We start from the raw sequence: 19,500 nt of genomic DNA on the forward strand, positions 1-19,500 counted from the left end.
CTTCTACAGTATCTTTAATTATAAAACTCCAATTTCTTAGTACAGCATCTGGAGCCCTGTCTGGTATGTCTCTGCCATCCTCACCCCATTGACAGACCAGCTAGCTCTTGGTCCCCAGGGCAAGGATCAGATCTGTTGCTCTCAGGTCTGGTCTCTGTCCATCCATCAGTCTGTGTGTATTCTTCTCCCAGCTTCTGAGTTCTTTCGTAGGAGCAAAGGGTCTTCATTCTCAGGTTATTATTCAAGAAGCCTTTGACAGAGTCTGGCCATATCTTTGCTCCAAGGTCAAAATGGACAAACGCAACACATGGATCTAGCCAAGTTCTTCTTCCTGAAGGTAGCTTTGACTAATCCCAATAACTCTGAAGTTGTAGGAATAGTCAAAGAGTCTGGAAATTTGTGATCTGATCTGGGAAAGTGGCCTTATTTTCTAAGTCCTGGTCCCCAGTAACATTAGAGGGAGTGGTCATGGGAGGCACAAGAGGAAACCACATCCCAGGCTTGGCTGTTCTGCCCCCATTGAAGAGCCTTGTATCAAGTGGGATTCTTGAGTGAGTAATAAGGAAAAGACCGGGTGTTCCTAGAGAACTCAAGGAGGTGGACAGGATCTTGAGTGACAGCTTCACATATTAGCAGCTGCCTAACGGCGATAGCTGGCTCCTGGCACAGACCTGAGTACTTTACTCTTGGCACCACAGACTTGGAGTTGTCTTACAGGCATGTTAAGATCTTCACAGGCACAGGCCAGGCTCCTGCCATAACCCTGGCTTCTTTCATTACCCCAGAGTCACTCCTTCTGCCAGAGTTCTCCAGCGATCATGTCTGTGGCCCACCAGGCAGTTGACCAGACATTTCACACCTGGATGTTTCCAGAGTTGTGCATTTTCCAGGCCCAAGCCTGTTGGTTCACCTTAACTGAGAAGAGAATAGAGTCCCAGGTCACCCCGGCATGCCAGGGGTGGAGAGGCTTGAAAAACACACTGATGGAGCAATGAAACCAGCAGCTTCCTCATCTCTTCTGGAGTCTGCTGTTTGGTGGGTGTTGGAGACTGAATTTTGGGCATTTTGGATTTGTGGCTTTCAGGACCAGGTTACCTGATTCCTGGTTAGCTGTGAACAGTTACGGATTGTCTGTTGAGCTGGGCAGGGTGAGGTTGGAAGAGCTGTGTGCACAAGTGTCTGGAGGTCTTCAAGCAGAGCAGGATTTTCTGGATAGATGAGGCCATGCCTCTTTAACATGCACCTCACCTTCCCTGTGCTGTTGTGATTAACAGCAGAGCAGAGTGCTGGCAGGCGGGGTGGAGGCTGGCAGGAGCCAGCTGCATCAGTAACACTGTCCAATTTCAGAGCAAACGACAGTTTTTAGGGGGTGGGAAGTAGATTGCTCTGGCAAAGCAGGAATAACCTCCTTGTGTCCTGAGGAACGATGTAGTTTACTGTCAGGGTCCATCTCTAACGCCCATACATTCCCAAAACATGTTACTTTGCAATGTAGAAGTGAGAGAGAACAGCTGCCAGCAGGACCCTGTTAGAAGCCCTCGAGGATGACACTGTGTATGGGAACCTTGACCTGGCCAGTGCTGTGGCAGATCCCAGCAAGGTCACAGAGCCTGCTCACAGTGAGAAGATAATGGCTTCCCTCCATCCCCAGGGCAAGAGATAGGAATTAGCACCCTGGACAGCTGTTAGCCCCTCCCCTGGGGAAGGGTGTTCCCCAGGGCCACAAGCCCTGATTTCTGACTTGAGAAACACGTCTTGGGAAGGAGTGGATGTCTTGGGAAGGAGTGGACGTGTGATCCTCAGACAAACCAATCTAATGGTGACTTCCTTACAGTAGCTCCCACAGCTTAAAATTCTTCCGTCCTAGGCCCAGGTCCCTTTTTTTCTGTAAGCATGTCTTTTCCTGAACTGGGGCTACCTAGACTCCGTTCTCTGTGCCCAGACTGTGTCTACCTTTCTTCGTCCAGAGCACATTTACACCCTCAAGGCCCTGCCCCTATGATTCCATCCTAATCACTGCAGCCTAAATACCGCCTGCATTTAGCTTCTGTCTCTGAAGCTGCTATAGTCATCGTTGCACTTCAGTCTCCCACCAGGCTTCAACTCCTAAGGGAAAGGCAGGGTGCTACTTGTTTGTGACATTTGGCACAGTGACTGGTACCAGTCAAATGCACTGGCCTTAGCAAGCTGTGGGTTTTGCTTATTAGTCTAAATACTGGATATTTTTCCTTTGTCCCTACAAAAAGGTGGCCAGTTACACAGATAATAGATATCCAGTGTCCAGCAGGGAGATCCCAAGGTATCAGTGGCTCCCCAAATCACCTCTCCTCTTTGCCCCATCCCAACCCATGATGAACCCAGAGACTTCTCCATGAACCTCAGTCCTTAGAAGAGGGGCCAAGCAGTCTGAACCTGCTGAAAGATTGCAAATGCTCATATCCCAGACAAGAGAAACCCAGCACTGTAGCAGGGCTGAAGTAATGAAGATCAACAGAGGATTGGGGGCGGAGGGTGCACTCGTCCAGGTCAGGTCAGCTTCTGAGTCAGTTCTTCCACCATGTGGTCCAAGGATCAAGCCTAGGTCAGCGAGCTTGGCAACCACGTATCTTTACCCAGAGAACCATCTTACCAGCCCCTGATCTTTTATGCTGTGGTAGTGAACTGCAGTTTATTCAGGACCAAAAGACAAGCAAATCAGGCTGATGAAAGGTGATGTGACCAGGAATGAGAGAGCATGTTTGTCTGCCTCCGACTTGCGTTCACTCTGGCTATTTCCCATGGGATAAATCGTGGATTTCTGCTAATGCCTTAATGCCACTAGTTTGTCATGCCCTCTTCCATTTCAAAGTCACTGTGTAGCTAAGGCTGTCTTTGAACTCTAGGTCCTCCAGCCTTTACTTCCCTAGTGCATGTGCCACCAAGCTTGAATCCATTTTCTCCTTTGCAAATAGTTGGCTTTTATTGCCTTTGTCTTTTAGGGAAGGTCTCAGTTTAAAATCAGAAAGTGTGCATAGTATTGTATTTTTCCTTGCAAATTAATAAAGGCCCCAGTTTTTCCTCATCAACCTTGAAAGCTATCATCTTATCCTGGGATCTGTCAACCATTCCTATGATTGGCAGACTAGCAATTGTCCGAGGCCCTGCAACTCCTCAGCTCTCCCATTGCTGCACAAAGGTAGCTGTGCATAGAGTACAGATGTGTGTAGCTATGTCCCAGGAAAACCTTATAAAGTGCTGGCAGGTCTGATTTTTCCCTGAGTGTAACTGTAGTCTGACCTCGTAGCTGTACCTTTGGGGTCTTGTGCTGCTGTTCACCTCAGCCTCCACCTGAAAGATGCATAGTACAGCAGAGGGCTGAGTCTGAGCATGCACCATCATGGCTGGGGCATGTCTGGCCCCTTTCTCTGCCTAAAAGCAGTAAGCACAGATTTCCTTCCCTGAACCCCTTTAATCCCAGTTCTCAGGAGGCAGAGGCAAGCAGATCTGAGTTTGAGGCCAGCCAGGTCTACAGATCCAGGATAGGCAAGGCTACACAGAGAAGCTCTGTCTCACAAAATAAACAAGCAAAACAGCAAAACTATCATGTACTGATTCATTGGGCAAATGTGCCACACACACGCTGAGAAATCTTTCCTTGGGTGTCCCTGTGCTTCCGACCAGGCCCATATGGACTCACACTTACTGTAAGTTATCACTTCTTTTGCCCGGTGCTATCCTGACATCACGAAGAGATGGACCAGGAAGAAGGCTGGGACACTGGCTTTACTTAGCTCACAGAAAAAGCATCCTCCCTGATGGTCCCTTAACTGGTGACTTCCCCATCCCAGATGCAGGGTATCTATAGTCATGGGCACACCTTGGTCCTCTGTACAGAGTAGGGTACAGCCTTTTCTGCCCACAAGTTATGTCCAAAGAACAAAGTGGATTGTCTGTGAAGTGCTTTTGCTATATTATCGTCATAATTTTATACTGCCTCATTTATAGCAACATGTCCAGCAAGGCCTTCATACTCTAGTCTAATCGAGCTCAGTGTCCACAGTCAGGGAAGGGGTGCAGATGTCATGGCTCTTACTTTACCTCTTGAAATTACATCTTCAAGTCCCCTTTCCATTGACCTTCTCTGGGGACAAAAATCAGATTTTCCTTAGATGATAATGACATACACTGTCATTCCAAAGCATTGTCTGAGCCCTAGGGACCAGGTAAGAGCAAGGAACCTAGCAGCCAAACCAAGGCCATAGGCCACGGGTGCGACTCTAACCCTGGTTCCATAGCCTTAAGCTTAAGCTTATGCCTGCTTCTTCCATGGGGTGGTGGGTGTAGGGGACATTTAAGAAAGGAGCACATAATTTATCTCTACTTCTCCTTTAAAAAGTATTATATGCTTATTTGTCTTTAGTCTAGTACCAGCTTACATGCCATTATAGTTCCTCAAGCCCCAAAGCATTAGGGGTACCACCCAAAGCTTCGTGAGGTCCCTTGGTGTAACTGTGTGGTCACATGCCCAAGCCTCATTGCACTGGTGCAGCCTTGGATGTCCTAATGGGGAAGACAGTAATAGTTGCTATCCCAGAGTTCTGCATACACTACTACCTGACAAGCAGGATATTAGTGGAGGCTTACAGGATGCTATATAACTTTCTTCAGTCTGTGGATATTCATAACAGGACACCCTGACCCAGGCCAGAACCAGCAAGCCAAACTGCTAATTTCCCTGCAAGACGCCTAAGAGGCCTGTTGTGAGCTTGGCCATGCTACTGCAGTGTCTGTATAGATGGTTCCATTTTTCTTAGAGAGGCCTGAGGCTCAGCACATATACTTCAAGGATTTCCATCATGCACTAGTATGTCTCTCAAGAGCTTCAGTACAGGGCATAACCAGAGTGTGGCGGGAGGGGCTCCTACTGGCAGTTGTGAAATGCGTTTCTGCACAGACCTCCGATCTTTGAGCCACAGGAGTGCTGCTTCCTGCCATGCTGATGCCCCATCAAGGCTTTTGCACTAAACCATCAGCATCCAGACTGTGGGTTCTGTGAAATGGCCAAACACTTGCCTTGATCACACCCATAACAGAGCCTCACAGGCCTTGCCTAAGTGGCTCTCACAACCTGCTGGATATAACACTATTCAATGCTGAAATTACAGAAGAAAGAATGAAAAGGAAGTCTGGGGCTTCGCTGTCTGAAGGCAGTGATCTGGAGCCAGCTGTGAGGGAAGGGAAAGTCCATTAACAGGGTTGGGGCGGTGTGAAGGCCGCATAGGCCATAGGTGTATTTTCCACCTTTTTTAAGATTCAGGAGCAGGAATTGCCCTTGTACATTTGGCCCCCCTTCCCCTCGGGTATGCCGTCACCTGACATGGGCAATGAAGGTGGTAGAAATAAGTCTGATCTACTGCAGGACTGTAGTTCTCAATGCAGCTTCTGGGGGCTCAGAGAGCAGACCTATATCCTGTAGCCACTCTGGGAAGCAAGGGGGAGCTAGGTGTCACTCCTAGAGCCCTAGGTGGGTTTGCCTGCTCAGCCTTTTCTGTCATTGGGTTCTTCTTTTCCCAAACGGACTTGGCGGTCTTCTGGACACAGGTTCACTGGCTTGTGGGTGCTAAGCTTCTCCAGATCTCTGCTCCCCACTTAGTAACCACAGAGCTAGTGAGTATATTCTCCTTTTGAGCTTTGTTTCTTACCTGTAAGACAGTATGACTGGTGGTACTTACATTGCAGAGCATATGATCAAGTGCAGGCAAAAGGCCCTCTCTCCCCTGGGTTTCCAGGATTGGTTTTGCTCATCCGTGAGAGGCTAGGAGCAGCTAGTGACAGAGTTAACTAGAATTTGAAACCATTTTTTCCCCGAGCCCTGTTTCTTTAAAAATAGATGGCGTTGGAGACATAATGTGTTGCAGAGAGCCCTGACAGAGTTGGAAAACTTAGCTCAGCAAACAGCTAGTTTCTGGTAGTCATAGACAAGTCCCATCCCCATCCTGATTCTTCCTCCCTGGAAACGAAGGACATTGGGGAAAGAGATGGCAGTCTGTCAGTGTAGGGCCGTCTGGTCTGTATAAACAAATGAATACTGGCGCTGTACTCAGCCATCCTGATCTACCCCAGTGTTGTGCAGATCTTGCGGCAGAAAGCCCCCAGGTTAATGAGATGGGCCTTCACCAGCTAGGCATCTAGACACACTGTAAGTTCTTCAGAAACCTTCCAGCAGCTGAACTCTAAGACAGCCCATGGGGAACTTGTCCTGCCTGGGAACTTGATCTTTGGGGTACCCTTCTTCTCCCATCTCCCAAAAAAGTCAGAAACCTCCAGCAAAGGCTTTGTGTGTTTTGTCAAACTTCCTATGTAGGAGTGTGTCCACACAGAAGGATTGGGAAGGCCTCAGGTTCCCTTTATGGAAACCAAACAGCAGCTCTCTGTCAAAATGCTGGCTAGAAGGGTCGGTAAGGCCACTTGCTTGGGGCCTATGTGGCAAGCTATTCAGGTTCCTTCTGTGGATGCTTCAGACAGTCTGAAGGTCACAGCCCAGACCCACACAGCATAGTAAAGAATCCTCCAAGCTGAGGACAGAAGGTACAGGTACTGAGAACATGAATGAACTAGGGGCAATGTGAAAAGAAAACTTTTTGCTTCTGACCCATGCAGTAGGCTCTCAGAAAGGCTGTCTGAGACTGACAGAGGGGTAGCATTTCCCCTGAGGGAGATGGCTTTTTTTGTCATCTGAATTGAGGTTGCCATGGGGTTTCCTCTCTGGGCTGTCTCTGTCAGGGCCTGAGGTGGGATGCTCTGACACCTTCACATGGAGACAGAGAGCTTCTGATTCCCTCTCTGTCCCCATGTGCCCTCAAGTTCACACCTACAGCCTTATTTAATGGTGCATCTGTCTGGGTGACAAACTTGCTGTCTCCACTTGTTCAGAACAGCTATGCCTTCTGCACCCCAGGGTGCCTCTTGTAAGGACCTAGCCTGCTTTTGCCAGCCAGACTTTCAGACCTGGGCTTGGTCACTGAACCTTGAATCAGCCATCACTTGAGGCCCAAATGTGGGGTTGTTTCAAGTGTTTTTCTCTATTTCCTAGTAGCCACCAGGGACCGCTCCTGCCTGGTGGGGCACACAGGTGTGTGCGGGGCTTGCCCGAAACAGTCTGCTTGCTTTGCAGATCCATTTGTGTGACCAGGGAGGGAGACAGGAGTGTGGAGGAGGAGGTGCTTGCTCCCTGTTGCCAGGAGCCTGGGGACCAGCAGACAAGCCTTTGCCCCCTCTTGGCAGCTGGACCTTACCCCTTGAGCTCCCTTCCTCCTTTCTTTTTCATTTTCTTTTTGGGGGTTGGCTTCAAATTATCTTGTTTTGTTTACATTACACCCAAGTTTTGTGGTATAAAAGACTTGCAGGTGCAAATATGTCCCGCCTTCATTAACTTCCCCTCCCTTTTTAATTTATGTGATTTCAATTTTCCTTCCCTGTACTGTTAATTAGGGGACCCTCTAATCAGTGCCATTATCACAGTGGTATTCATGTTTAGGAAAGCCGCTAAACAAATGCTTGCAAAATTGCTAAATGGCTAATTAATGTCTGTTAATTAAGAAAATTGCTCATGGTAACAAACCATGCCGTTGCTGGCAGCCGCTAGGAAGACACACACTTGTTGAAATTAGTAGCGTGGCAGGTAGGGGAACATCTGCTCCTTCAGGCTTTCCGGAAGTGAACAGCCCCTCACTTAGCCAAGAAGCTCCGGGGCTATCCCTGGTGGTGCCCCCAGATGCTGGACAGCCTTTGCTTCTTGTTTTGCCCACCTCTTTGTTGTCTCTACCTAACCCCCAGACCTACCTTCTCCCCAGCCCCTGGCTCCAAGTTCGCATGAGCTTTGAGAAAGGAGACTAAGAATGGCTGGAACCAGTGGCCGTAGCTAACTTGCTTTCCTTACCTTTTATAAGTGTCTGGAGTTTTCCTATACTAAGGGATAGCTAGCTCCAGTGGAGAAGAAGGGTGCATTGCAGTTTATGACACATACCTCTATCCTGAGTCTAGGTCTTGGTGGCCTGTTAGGCCAAAAGGGGCCTCAAAGACAAACTGCTGGGAGCCACTGTAGTAAACTTTTATGACTTCTCCTAATCTGCATATGTGCGTGTTTGTGTGCAAAGGCCCGCACACACACTCGTGTACTTTCTCCTGCACTCTGGAAGTTCTGAAGAGATGCTCTTCAGATATAAGGCTCTCTGATTCTGTTTTTATTTTTGTTTTTGTTGTTTTGTTTGCATTTATTACATTGATCTTACCACCCAGTGACAGGATACAACCTACACTATCTGTAGATAGTGAATTCATTTCCTGTGTTTGGTGGGCAGTCAAGGTAAGCATGGCCCAGAGCTTTGGGTCAGCTTGGAATTGCAGGCAGCTCACCGTCATCTGGTGTGGAAAGTGGACCCTCTAACCACTGAATCACCAAGCAGTGACTGTCCTCACGCCTGTGCCACTTGACTCTCAGCCTGACTCTGCCACTTAGGGCTTGTGTGCTTGTGGCCTGCTCTCTTCATCTCTTGAGACCGGGTTTCCTCCTCTATAAAGGTTGAAAGAAGAGGCAGCGCAGACAGAGCTATTTTGAACTGTAGGTGAATTCATGAGCCGTGGAGCCCTGGCACTGCTCACACTGGCCTTGGTGACTGTCTGTGTACTCCATTGGCTTAGAACCTAGCACCACCCCTGCTTCCGTCTGTGTTTGTCCCTCATTTCCTCTGTCCTGCTTCCACCAGCAGGACCTTAATGACTGCTGTCCCAAACCACCTGTTCTCTGTCTCCGAGCCTGTGAGCTCCCTGAGGGCAGGGGCTTCACTTGATTCCTCTTGTCCCTCTGAAGTGATACTTGCAGGCATTGTGTCTGGGTCTAGGGGCCCTGTCTGAGTCAACCAGTGTATTTAACATGGCAAACTGTTTGGTAGTAGCCTGTGTCTGGCCCTTGCTCCTGTGTGCTTTGATGAAGGTGCTTCGTTTTATTTTTACGTTTTCCAAATCGTTTGTGAATGTACTGGTCAGCCTCCCTCCTTCCTGCCTGCCCGCCGTTGTTCGCCATTGAACCAGGACCCAAGCAGCGCTCCGCCACCTCCTGCCAGCCACAGCCCACCACCCGCACGCCCGCCGCCACTCTGCGTTTTGGTTTAATTTTTGTTCTTTTAAGCTTCTTCTGCGCTTCTCCATGTGCTGTGATCTATAACCTGCCTCTACTGTCTGGCCTCACAGGGTCCTCCGGGGTCACAGCCCTCGCCGCACGCACAGCCTCCACCTCACAATCCCAGCAGCATGATGGGACCCCACAGTCAGGTAAACGCACTGTGGCTCGCCGGCCCGCTGGCCGGGGGGCGCCGGGGCAGGAGGAAGGAGAGAGCCGCAGAGGAAAAACAAAAATCAAAATGTGCTCCAGCATTGCCTTCCAGTCTTAATTGACAAGTTTAATTAAAACTACTCTTCTAAATACAGTCTTCATTTCCTGGACATCCCACCCAGTTTGGATTTGAAACCAAGAGAAAAGAAACAAAATCTTTCTGTGACCTTGCCAGTGGCCTTTATGTTTTTGGTTTTTCCTCTCTCCCTTTTGTTTGGTTTTGAGTTTGGTTAACCATTTGTTTGTAACCAAGGCTGCACCCCTGGCCTTTCCTTTGTGCACTCTTGCTGCTGAGAAAGCTTTCTTGCCCATTCCCTGCATTAAGTTAGGGAGCCCGCTATCCCTTACCGTTGTTTTTTTTTTTTTTTTTTGTTCATCATATTTTCCCATAAGTCCTTGCTTCCTTCCCATTCCTCCCTGTTGATGGTTTCTCTGTGTGTGCTTGTGTGTGTGCTTGTGTGCGTGTGTCCTGCTCTGTCTGCAAACCTGAAGATGTCTCGCTCCTTTTGCTTGTTTTCTTTGCCCTTGTGGAGAGCAGAGGTGGCCTCCTTTGCCCTGCATTGATTTAGCTATTCTGCGTTCTGTGTGAAGTCCCAGCTGCTGCCCCTCCACCCACAGTAGATTCCTGCGAGCCAGTGCAGGTTGGGAGACAAGATGTGTGGATCTTTTGTTCCTCTGCCCAAGGGAAGTTTTGCCTGGAAGGAAGAGGAGGCTACCGGACTAGAGAGAGCTTAGAAGATCACTAGTTGTCATAAACTGGACTTTGCACAGTGCAAAGCATTTTGTTTGTCACTATACAGTAGTTCATCTGTCATTGAACTGATTCCCTATAATTACAGCCTTTTATGTCACCGCGATATGCAGGCGGCCCCAGGCCCCCGATCAGAATGGGAAACCAGGTACAGTATCTTTCCTTGTTTTCTCTTCCCTGTCAGCCACCCTTAGGCCTAGGTAGACCTGGACTCAAGTCAAAAGCAAGGTGCAAGGCTAGTGGGCAGAGGTGGGGGAACTTGCCCATGTGTCTACTCTGAGCCCATGGTCTAGCATATACCTTGCTTTTCACAGGGAGCCTCATAACAGCCTGTATTCAGATTAGCAGCAGCTGGCGGGATTGCAGGGACCCTGCTCTTGTAGAGAAAGTAGGAATGACCCTAACCCTCCCTTACAGGCCCTTCTTGGAAGAGGGTCTTCCTCCTTAATGAAGTCAACTGACAATGTGTTGGGTTTTTTTCTGGAAGCTTTTCAGAATTGCCAAGGCTGGTAAATAGAATTCTGCTATTGGGGGAGAAATGTCCTGTAGAAATGCTTAGATCAGGAGCCTGGCTGCAGAGGGAGTAGGGCATTTGTGAGGTGTTCAGTCTGCCTTTCCTGGAACAAGGAAGGATTTGTTCATATAATTAGAAAAGTATCCTGCTTACGAAGAGGGCATTTCAGCCCAGGGTCATGTTCCTTTTTCTGGGCCATCAGAGTTGGCAGTTAGAGGTAGGCTGGAGAAATGGGACCTCATCTGGTCTTCTCTGGTCCACCCCATCAGGATAGAGTGCTAAAGAAGACCAGGTGTCTGCGCTGAGGATGGACAGACAGACACAACCTGATGTAGGCATCAGGGAGATTTCTCTCAGTGCCAAAATATTTTAGCTAGAATTCTTCCAATATCTTAACCAAAAAACTCCGGCAGCAGTCATTGCCAGCACATTGGGACCTAGAAGTTTGGTCACTTCCATTGTGACTCTGACACAGTGCACAAAGGCCTGAGTGATCAGACACGGACCGTAGAGGACCAACCCTCTGAGTGTGACCACATTTCCACTTTGCTGTTCTCCTCTCCCAAAGTCCTTCATTTCCTGTTTTCTCCCAACACAAAGGGGGCAAATGTAGACAAAGGGAGTTTTGAAACCCAGGTTTTTGAGCAACAAGGACTTTTTGGCTACGTCACAGGTGAGAAAAAGGAGGAAGGCCAGAGCTGTAGAAGAGCAGGCTTACCTCCAGGGGCATCCCTGTCCCCCGTGGGCCACACAGAGCAAGATTATGGCCCCCACCTCCAAGGCTGTGTTTCCTTCTCATGTATGAAGGCATCAGCCTTCTAGTGTCAGACCTGTGGTCCTTGGCCATCGCTCACAGTCTTCTTCCTCTACAGAAAAGCCTGGACCACCCTGTCCCCATTTCAGACACCCAGCTAACGAGAGTAATTCCAGATCCTTTAACCTAGACTGCCAGCTAAAACCCCAGAAATGTTGTGTGAAAAACAGCCATTGTTATAGCTATATAACAGGATAGGTGGGGGTGTACCTATATTGGGGATCTAGAAGGCCTCAAAATCCCCTATCTCTATTAAAAACCACCGGCGCAGATGGGCAGACACAGACCAGCCAGGTGACTTGTAGTTCAGGAACTTGAGGAGAAAAGGAGAAAGGTAAGGGTGAGTAAATTCAGGGCACAGGGACCCAGCCTCATCAGCTCCCCGTGCAGTTAGAAACCGCAGGTGCCACTACCACTTTGTGAACCTGAGATGCAACATAGCCAGAAGCTGGCTCTCATAAAGCCTGCTTGCCCTACCCTCATCTTCCTCTTCTGAAGCAGGGAGGATCTGTCCCTTCGGCTCTCACCTCCTGTTGAACCTGCTTGCCACTCACTGCCAGCCAGAGGCGGAAGAGCCTAGGTGGCCTGGAGTAGCACTCAGGTCTAGGGACCCTGTCGTGGGCCCCTGGCCTCCACTGCATTGGCACCTCAATCAGGAGGTGATCCTCTGTCACCAAAACTTTTCTTCCTGAAGTCAGTAGCTTCTCTTTGGTCTAAAGGTCCCACAGGACACTCGGCCCAGCCTCTGCTGTTCTCTTGTTTTTCAAATTACAGCTGGAATGACTTCACCTGAAGTCAGTTACTTTTAGTCTGTTCTTACAGTGCCCTGTCTGATTCTGATGGTGTCACACTGGCACCCACTGCTAGAAGAGCAAGCAGGCTGCCCTTAATCACCCCATTCCTCTGCCCGTAGCTGTGTCGGCACCTCTCGGGTGGAAGCTCAGAGGCTCTGCTGACTCAGGCTCCAGCTCTTGGAGCTCTGGACCCCAGTTAACCCCACCTGAATCTCCAGGGCCCTTTTAAAGGTCTCCCTGTGGTGATAGTTTTTAACCAGTGGCTGCTCTAAGTTCTTATTGCTTAGAAATATACTTAAAATGAGTTACATCATTGAAGTAAAAGAAAGGTAGGGCTGGACTTAAACCCCAGCCCCTGGATTCATGTGCTGCCCTTTGGGTGGGGGTGAGCAGTGAACCCAGAGCATGCCTTGCTCCGGATGCAGGTACAAGTTCACAAGGAGAGCCCAGCTGCCCACTGCACCCCCACCTGATGCTACAGCTTCGACTAATGCTTATAGGAACTGTCTGCCCTGCTTCCCAGAGCTGGGGGACCCGACCCAGCTTTCAACGATGGTCTCAGAGAGGTCATGAGTTAGCCCCATATGGCCAGATTGGGGGAGCAGAGTGAGACAGGCAGATGCATCTTCCTCCCCACCCTACCCCAACACCACCCTATCTCTGTAAGTAGTGACTCAGGCTGTGTCTCATCTGTCTTTCAGCCTCCAGGAGGAGTTCCTGGGACACAGCCATTGCTGCCCAATTCCATGGATCCCACACGACAACAAGGTAAGGGAGGGGGGCAGGCAGGGTGGTGTGGCCTGCAGCACTGGGGCCTTCTTTTTTCCTCTACTCCTAACAGCGCACAGCTCACCCATTTTCTCACACAGGTCACCCCAACATGGGAGGATCAATGCAGAGAATGAACCCTCCCCGAGGCATGGGGCCCATGGGTCCTGGCCCACAGGTAAGCTGTCCATCTGTCCATCTGTTTCCCTGCCATCTGTGTGCACCCGCCTTCTCTCCTTTTTCCATAGTCTGTCAGTCTCCACATTTCTGGCTCAGTTGAAAGAAGAACTCATTCAAGTCCCTGGCTCCCCTCCAGGTCTGCAGGATGCTGAGTAGGAATAAAACCCCAGGGAGCCGTCTGGGTAGCAGATCCCTCCAGGGTGAATGTCACAAGCTGTGATGTGGGATCTTCTGGAATCCAAAACCACTTCCCTCCCAGAGTGGAGCAACCTTAAGGGGGATCCAGGACCACCTCATGACTGGGTTGTGGTTGAGTCAAGTGAGAGAGAGGTGATAAGGAGTCCCTGTGACTTCTGGGGACCCCAGGCACTTTTACCACCGACCAAGTGAGAGTCTCTATCCACGTTTCTGGGAAATGTGGCCAGCCACGCTCCTCAGCTCCCAGTTAGCCCGCAGCTGTTGTCACTGCCCCCAGGCTCTGATCTGTGGAGGCTGTGTGTTGTCCCTCCCTCTCTTAGCTGTAGGTGATTGAGGTTCTTCTGCCCCTCCTTGGCTCCAGTTCCCTCCTGCCCCATGTGCTCACTTTGTAGGGAAACCTATAGACCTGGAAACCATCCAGTCATTCCCAGAATCCCACAGCCGACCAACCTGCAGCCTTTTCTGTGGTGTTGGAGATCTTAGGGCAGCCCTGTCCTAAGTCCTACAAGGAAGGAAGGCTGCAGCAATCGTGCTTTGAGGCCTTTTAGTCTTCCTCAAGCTGACCACGGAACTGTCCTTGGGCAGGGCAGAGGGCAGCATTTCAAAGCATAGCATTCTCTCGAGAGTCAGAAGTGAGTCTCTGAGGAATCAACAGAGGTTTTGGCTTTTCAGGGATCTCAGTGATGTTGGGTAAGATCTTACTTTCCCGGTGGGGACTCTGAGAGACTCAGCAGCCACATCTCTAAGATTAATAAACACAGTATCCACACCATAAGGTGCTGAAATACTCAGTGCTCGGTGTCATCCCTGGTCCTTGGCTGTGGTGGCACACATCTTTAATCCCAGCACTCAGGAGAGGCGGAGTCAGCTGGCGCTCCTGTGAGTTCTGAGCCAGCCAGTACTACATAGTAAGACTCTGTCTGACTACAGAGCAAGTTCCAGGTTAACTAGGGAAACAAAACAAAACACAACTCCAAACCAATATTCAGGACTTCAGCTGTTTAGGTTTGATTAAGTGTATTTTCTTTTCCTGACAAAGTCATTAGCAGTTTATTAGGCTTCATAGTAAGGTTGAGTGAGGGTAAAGGCAGAGCTGTTGCCTGGCATGCATGTCCCTTGGTTCCATGCCCAGTGTCACAAACAATAAAATAAAAAATAAAAAAAGACTTACAGGGGCTGGAATTGTATACTCGGTAGGTAGGTAAAATACTTGGCATGAGCAGGGCCTGGCTGTAACCCCAGCACTTGAGGAGAATCAGAGGTCAAGGTCATTCTCAACTCCACGGTGAGTTTGAGGTCATCCTGGGCTACATGAGAACCTATCTTAAAACAACAAAAACCTTACAGAACTAGAGTGAGACTCCAGCAGTTGGAAATGACATTATCAGCGTGAGCACAGAATGCCCCAGAAGTTTAAGCATTTCTCACCATATCAATCCAGCACTTATGAAGAGGCACGGTCCCAAAGCCTGAGATCTTCTGGCCTCTTTCCTTGCCATAGCAATGAGAAGGGTCTTAAGGTGCTTTGACCATATTCCCTGGAACATGTTAGGTAAGGTGCAATATTAAACCCTGAAATTAAACCTCTTTTGAGCAGCCTGGAATCCCCATACCAACTTATCCCTGAGGCAGAAAGGCCTGGGGCTTGGCTGATTTAGAACTGGTCCAGCACAGTCAGTGAGTGGGATTTAGGACCATCTAGGATATCACAGAGAAGATTTGGACCCTGTCTTAATTACTGTTCTATTGCCATGAGGAAACATCATGGCAAGGCAACTTACAAAAAAAGGTACTTAGCTGGGGGCTTGCTTACACTTTCAGAGGCTTTAGTTCATGGTTATCATGGTGGTGCGTTTGGTGGCAAGCAGGCAAAGCTGGCACTGGAGTAGTAGTTGAGAGCTCGAGTCTCATCTGCAGGTGGCAGACAGAGAGAGAATGGGCCTGGTGTGACACATATCCTCAACAAGGTGTACCTACTCCAACAAGGCCACACCTCCTCATCCTCCCAAACGGTTCCACTAACTAGGATCCAAGCATTCACACACGTGAGCCTATGATGACCTTTGAAAGCTTCACATAGGAGAGGGCGGACTTCTGTTCTCCAGGTACTTTTCTTATTACCTGACAGCTGGGGCTACTGCCCAGGCACAGTAACGGGCAGCAGGGAGTGACCTTGATCTTGGTACTGTGAGATACTGGTCTCTTCTGACTCAACTCTTATTCCTATTTGCAATATGGGTTGCCAAGAGGTGACACCTTGTGAGGCAGGCCACCAAAGTGGCTGTGGACACTGTGTTCCCTTTCTGCATGATGTACACTCTGTTTTCTGGCTGAGGCTGTTAGAGGGAGCCAGCCTCTCAGGAAGCAGAATTGAGCACCACCGTATGAGTCGTGTTATACTGTGAGACTAGACAGAGGTAGGACGTCACTTGTATGATTTCTTGGTGAGGTATCAGAATGTATTTGACCACTGATCCTTCTAGAACTTTCTGGAAGGGGTTGGAAAACAGCTACAGAGTGGTCTGAAAGCTATTTTATAGGTAGACTGGCACTCTAGTTTTTTGACCCTGTATTCTGTTTCAGTCCAAAGGTGTAAACAGTCAGTTATCCCCCGTCCTTTTCCTCTAGGGCCTGCAATGGTTTTAGTGTGCGGTGGGAAAGATGGCAGTCTGCATGGGGCCCTAAGGGGCCCTGTTGTCCACATTCTGCAGAGGGAATTCAGACAAAACTAAATCTTGGTCACATTGGGTAACAGCGCATTGAAGACCCTTGGAGAAAAGTGGCACCAACCACCCAGGACTCCAGCCTCAGCAGTTCTGGCTAGGCTGGAATCACACCACCATCTTGGGTGGTCTATGTTTTCACAAGTTCAGGTAGAGAATATTCTTGATTCTCCAGGGACAGTCCTGTGCTATCTGGGGAAACTGAATCCCCTGGGGCCCCAAAAACCTAAGGCTAGTACAAGCTCAGAGCTCCAGAAGGACCACTTATCCTATGCAGAGCACCCCAGGCTAAGTGAGGGAGTGAGGCAGGGGCAGGTCCTGTGAGGCTTCCTACTGCCCGGAAGACTACATTATACCTTCAGGTTCCTCTACAGGTGAGTGTAGTAACAGATGGCTCTGTTTGAAGATAAAGCTAGAACAGGGCAGGTAACAGGAAGCATGAAGAAGAGTCCACTTTCTTGTAGACACCAGTCAGTGTCCCCCTAGTCCAACACAGCTGTGGAGCCAGCACCTCTGTTCTCCAGGAGTAAGGAAGGGACCTATGCTCATGTCTTCCGTGTTTCTACAGAACAGTGCTGAAGGGTGTGGGGGCGGGGAGCAACTCCTTTTCAGTACCCAGTCACCTCCAGCAGATCCAGAACCTGGGTACTGATCTTCCAGCCCCATGGGGAAAGCTACTGCTTCTGATTGAAAAACTTGGTCCCAAAACCTGCTAAGTGGCTTTGGGCACATGTCTGGCCTTTCTGGGCCTCCAGGTTGTCATCTGTGAGAGGTGTGTGGAGTGGCCCTTCTGGCTTTGCCTCTGTACGAGGGAGACTTGCTATGGCTCTGTGCAGAATACCACCTTGTTAGCCAGTGGGATAGAGTTAGAATCCTCTGTCTGTGTCTCCCTCCAGGCAGCGTGCTGCGAGTCTATGTAGCTGGCCCTCTTTTCACCAACACTTTGTGCTGTAGCCCATCCTGACTCCTTTAGCTCTGGAGTGTGACGCTGGCCTCCTCAAGGGAGAAGGGCATCTCTAAGACCTTTCTTATGGACCAGTTCTCATGGACCATAATGAAGTGGCTTGCTGTGAGAGGCAGAATCAGGTCCTGCACCTGCTGCTGTCACCAAGTCACCATGAACCCCTTACTACAGGGACCTCAGAACCAACACTTTACAGTCAATATGGGTCCTGGAAGGCTGAAGGCAAATGGGCTCTTTTTCCCTGTTTTATAGACTAAACAGGGTTGTGGCCCTGCAGGCAAAACCTGGCACCAGGCCCTTGTCCCAGCTTAGTACCTAACTATTCTGTTCCTTCTGTGCCTCATTTTATAATCTCTAAGGAAGTTGCTTTGAGTGTTAAACATCCATGTACACATAAAATGTAACACAGCTCATCCTCCATAGTGAGAACTGGAGTCAACAGCAGGTGGCCAAGCTGAGGTCAGTTGTCTATGGCCTCTGCTTACCATCCTGGTTGTCTAATCAGCACAGGCCTGAGGAGTGATGCACTGTGTGAGGTGGCTACAGCTAGTCCTCCTTGTAGACCTCACTCCTTGCCAGCCGGCTGCCTGTCACTGCCTGCATGCTGTCTAGGCAGTCTTGTAGACTCAAGGCCTCCATGGCTGACCCACCAGAATAGGGGTCTCTCGGTAGTGAGGTTCCAGAATAGAGGCCCCCTCTCAGTAGTGATGTTTGGGAGACAATTCTTTGTGACATTACCTGTTTTCAGCCCAGTGTTACCTCTGTTTGTCTGACCCAACACTGTCCCTGGTTTTTACCGTCTTCCTGCCAGAGGTTTTAGGAAAGATCCGGGTCATATGAGTGAGACTCTGGCCTGCCATTCCTTAGCTGATTTTGGCTAGCTGTTCCCTCTTAGACGTACAGATTCTCCTTTTGTAAAGTGGGACTCTCTTCAGAGGGTTGTTACAGGGACAGAACAGGTGAAGTAAAAGATCACTGTGTGCACAGCAGGAGATGGCTCACACTTAGAGGTCTCATTGCCTCACGCCAGCCTGCTGCTTTCAGATGCCCACAGGGGCAGTGCCCAAGCTTAACAGTTGGTGCATTTTGTTCCCTTCCCACCTTCCCACACGGTTACTGTCAGTCACTGAGCACCCTGGGTTGTAGAGTTGGGAGCGTGGCCACAGAGACACTGTCCTGCCATATTTACTCAGAGTCCAGCAGTGGGGGAGGAATGAGCATGTGACTATAGGGGAGGCTGTTGAGCACTCTCAGGTCAGATGTATGGTAGGCTGCTTCCTTCTGTCGTCTTCTCCCTCAATCTAATGTGACCCGATCACCAGTCAGAATTGGTCCTGGTAGCAGAGTCCACCTGTCTAACCATTGAGGCCTGTGGGAAGGGGCTGACGGCAGACATGGTTTAGGGAGAATCATCGTGAAGCCCCTGCAAACGCATTGACTGTTGTAACTGTCCCTCTGTGCTGGCTTGTTGTCATCGTGGTCCTGTCTGTGCTGAAAGAATGTGTGATTTTTTTCTCATCAGGTTGTCGTCACAGACTAACCCTCTCACTTATATTCTGTGTTTGTCTCCCTCCCGGTTCCCCTTCTCCTCCTCATAGACTGACCCTTGGTTATCGTTGCAGAATTACGGCAGCGGCATGAGACCACCACCCAACTCCCTCGGCCCCGCCATGCCTGGGATTAACATGTAAGGCAAATAGGCCCTGGCCAGTGCCTCAGAGCCTGTGGCCTCCCCACCCACTGTTGGAACCCCAGAAAACTCTTAACACTCACTGGTTCCTCTCTGGACCTCAGTTTCCTCATCCTTAGGGTGAGAGCTCTGCCTTACACCATGTTGTGTGCTAGGCACAGTGTTGGCCACCTCATGGTCGTCAGGCTACTCCCACAAGGGGTGGTTATTCCCTGCCTGTGATGAGGCCCAGAGAGGTAGAGTGACTTCCTTATGCTTTCACAGCTTCAATTGCTGATTCAAGATTTAATCCATATGTAAATGAGCCCTGATATTTAGTGCTTATAAGAATCGGTGGCCTAGGGAAAAGCAGAAATACTTTCATATATAATTTTATAAATACATACTTTACAAGTTTTTTCATGTAATTTGAAAGAGTGCCTAAGTCTCCCTCCGTGGAACTACCCATTGCTACCCCAGAGACAGATGGCATCTAGGACTTCCTTACTGATGGCAGCCTGCTCCTGCCCCCGCTGGCTCCACTCCATAGAGTTTGTAGCCCCACTTTCATTGTCGCCATCTCTCCTTCTCTTAGGGGCCCAGGAGCTGGCAGACCCTGGCCCAATCCCAACAGTGCTAACTCAGTGAGTATACAGGTCTGGAGGGTGCCATTTCCCAGGAAAGAGGTTCTAGGTATTAGGTAACCCTGTTGCCAGGAGGAAGTGTCAGGAGGGAGAAGTACAGCAGGATCCACC

The 19,500-nt window shown here is 49.5% G+C and overlaps 1 protein-coding gene across 8 annotated transcripts in view; it reads left to right on the forward strand.

The window, feature by feature from the left end:
* Ssbp3 (single stranded DNA binding protein 3) overlaps window positions 1-19,500 on the forward strand; it is a 140,561-nt gene that overhangs the window by 109,340 nt on the left and 11,721 nt on the right. For 4 of the 8 annotated variants that reach the window (XM_031378054.1, XM_031378055.1, XM_031378056.1 and 1 more), the window contains exons 6-11: window positions 9,229-9,309; window positions 10,210-10,269; window positions 12,945-13,011; window positions 13,113-13,189; window positions 18,699-18,763; window positions 19,341-19,389. In XM_031378054.1, coding sequence (XP_031233914.1) covers window positions 9,229-9,309; window positions 10,210-10,269; window positions 12,945-13,011; window positions 13,113-13,189; window positions 18,699-18,763; window positions 19,341-19,389 — 399 coding nt within the window. The remainder of the gene's footprint in view (window positions 1-9,228; window positions 9,310-10,209; window positions 10,270-12,944; window positions 13,012-13,112; window positions 13,190-18,698; window positions 18,764-19,340; window positions 19,390-19,500) is intronic. The other 4 variants (XM_031378057.1, XM_031378059.1, XM_031378060.1 and 1 more) reach the window with 1 other exon arrangement.

Source organism: Mastomys coucha, unplaced genomic scaffold (assembly GCF_008632895.1).
Source record: "Mastomys coucha isolate ucsf_1 unplaced genomic scaffold, UCSF_Mcou_1 pScaffold18, whole genome shotgun sequence".
NCBI classification, from domain to species: Eukaryota; Metazoa; Chordata; class Mammalia; order Rodentia; family Muridae; genus Mastomys; species Mastomys coucha.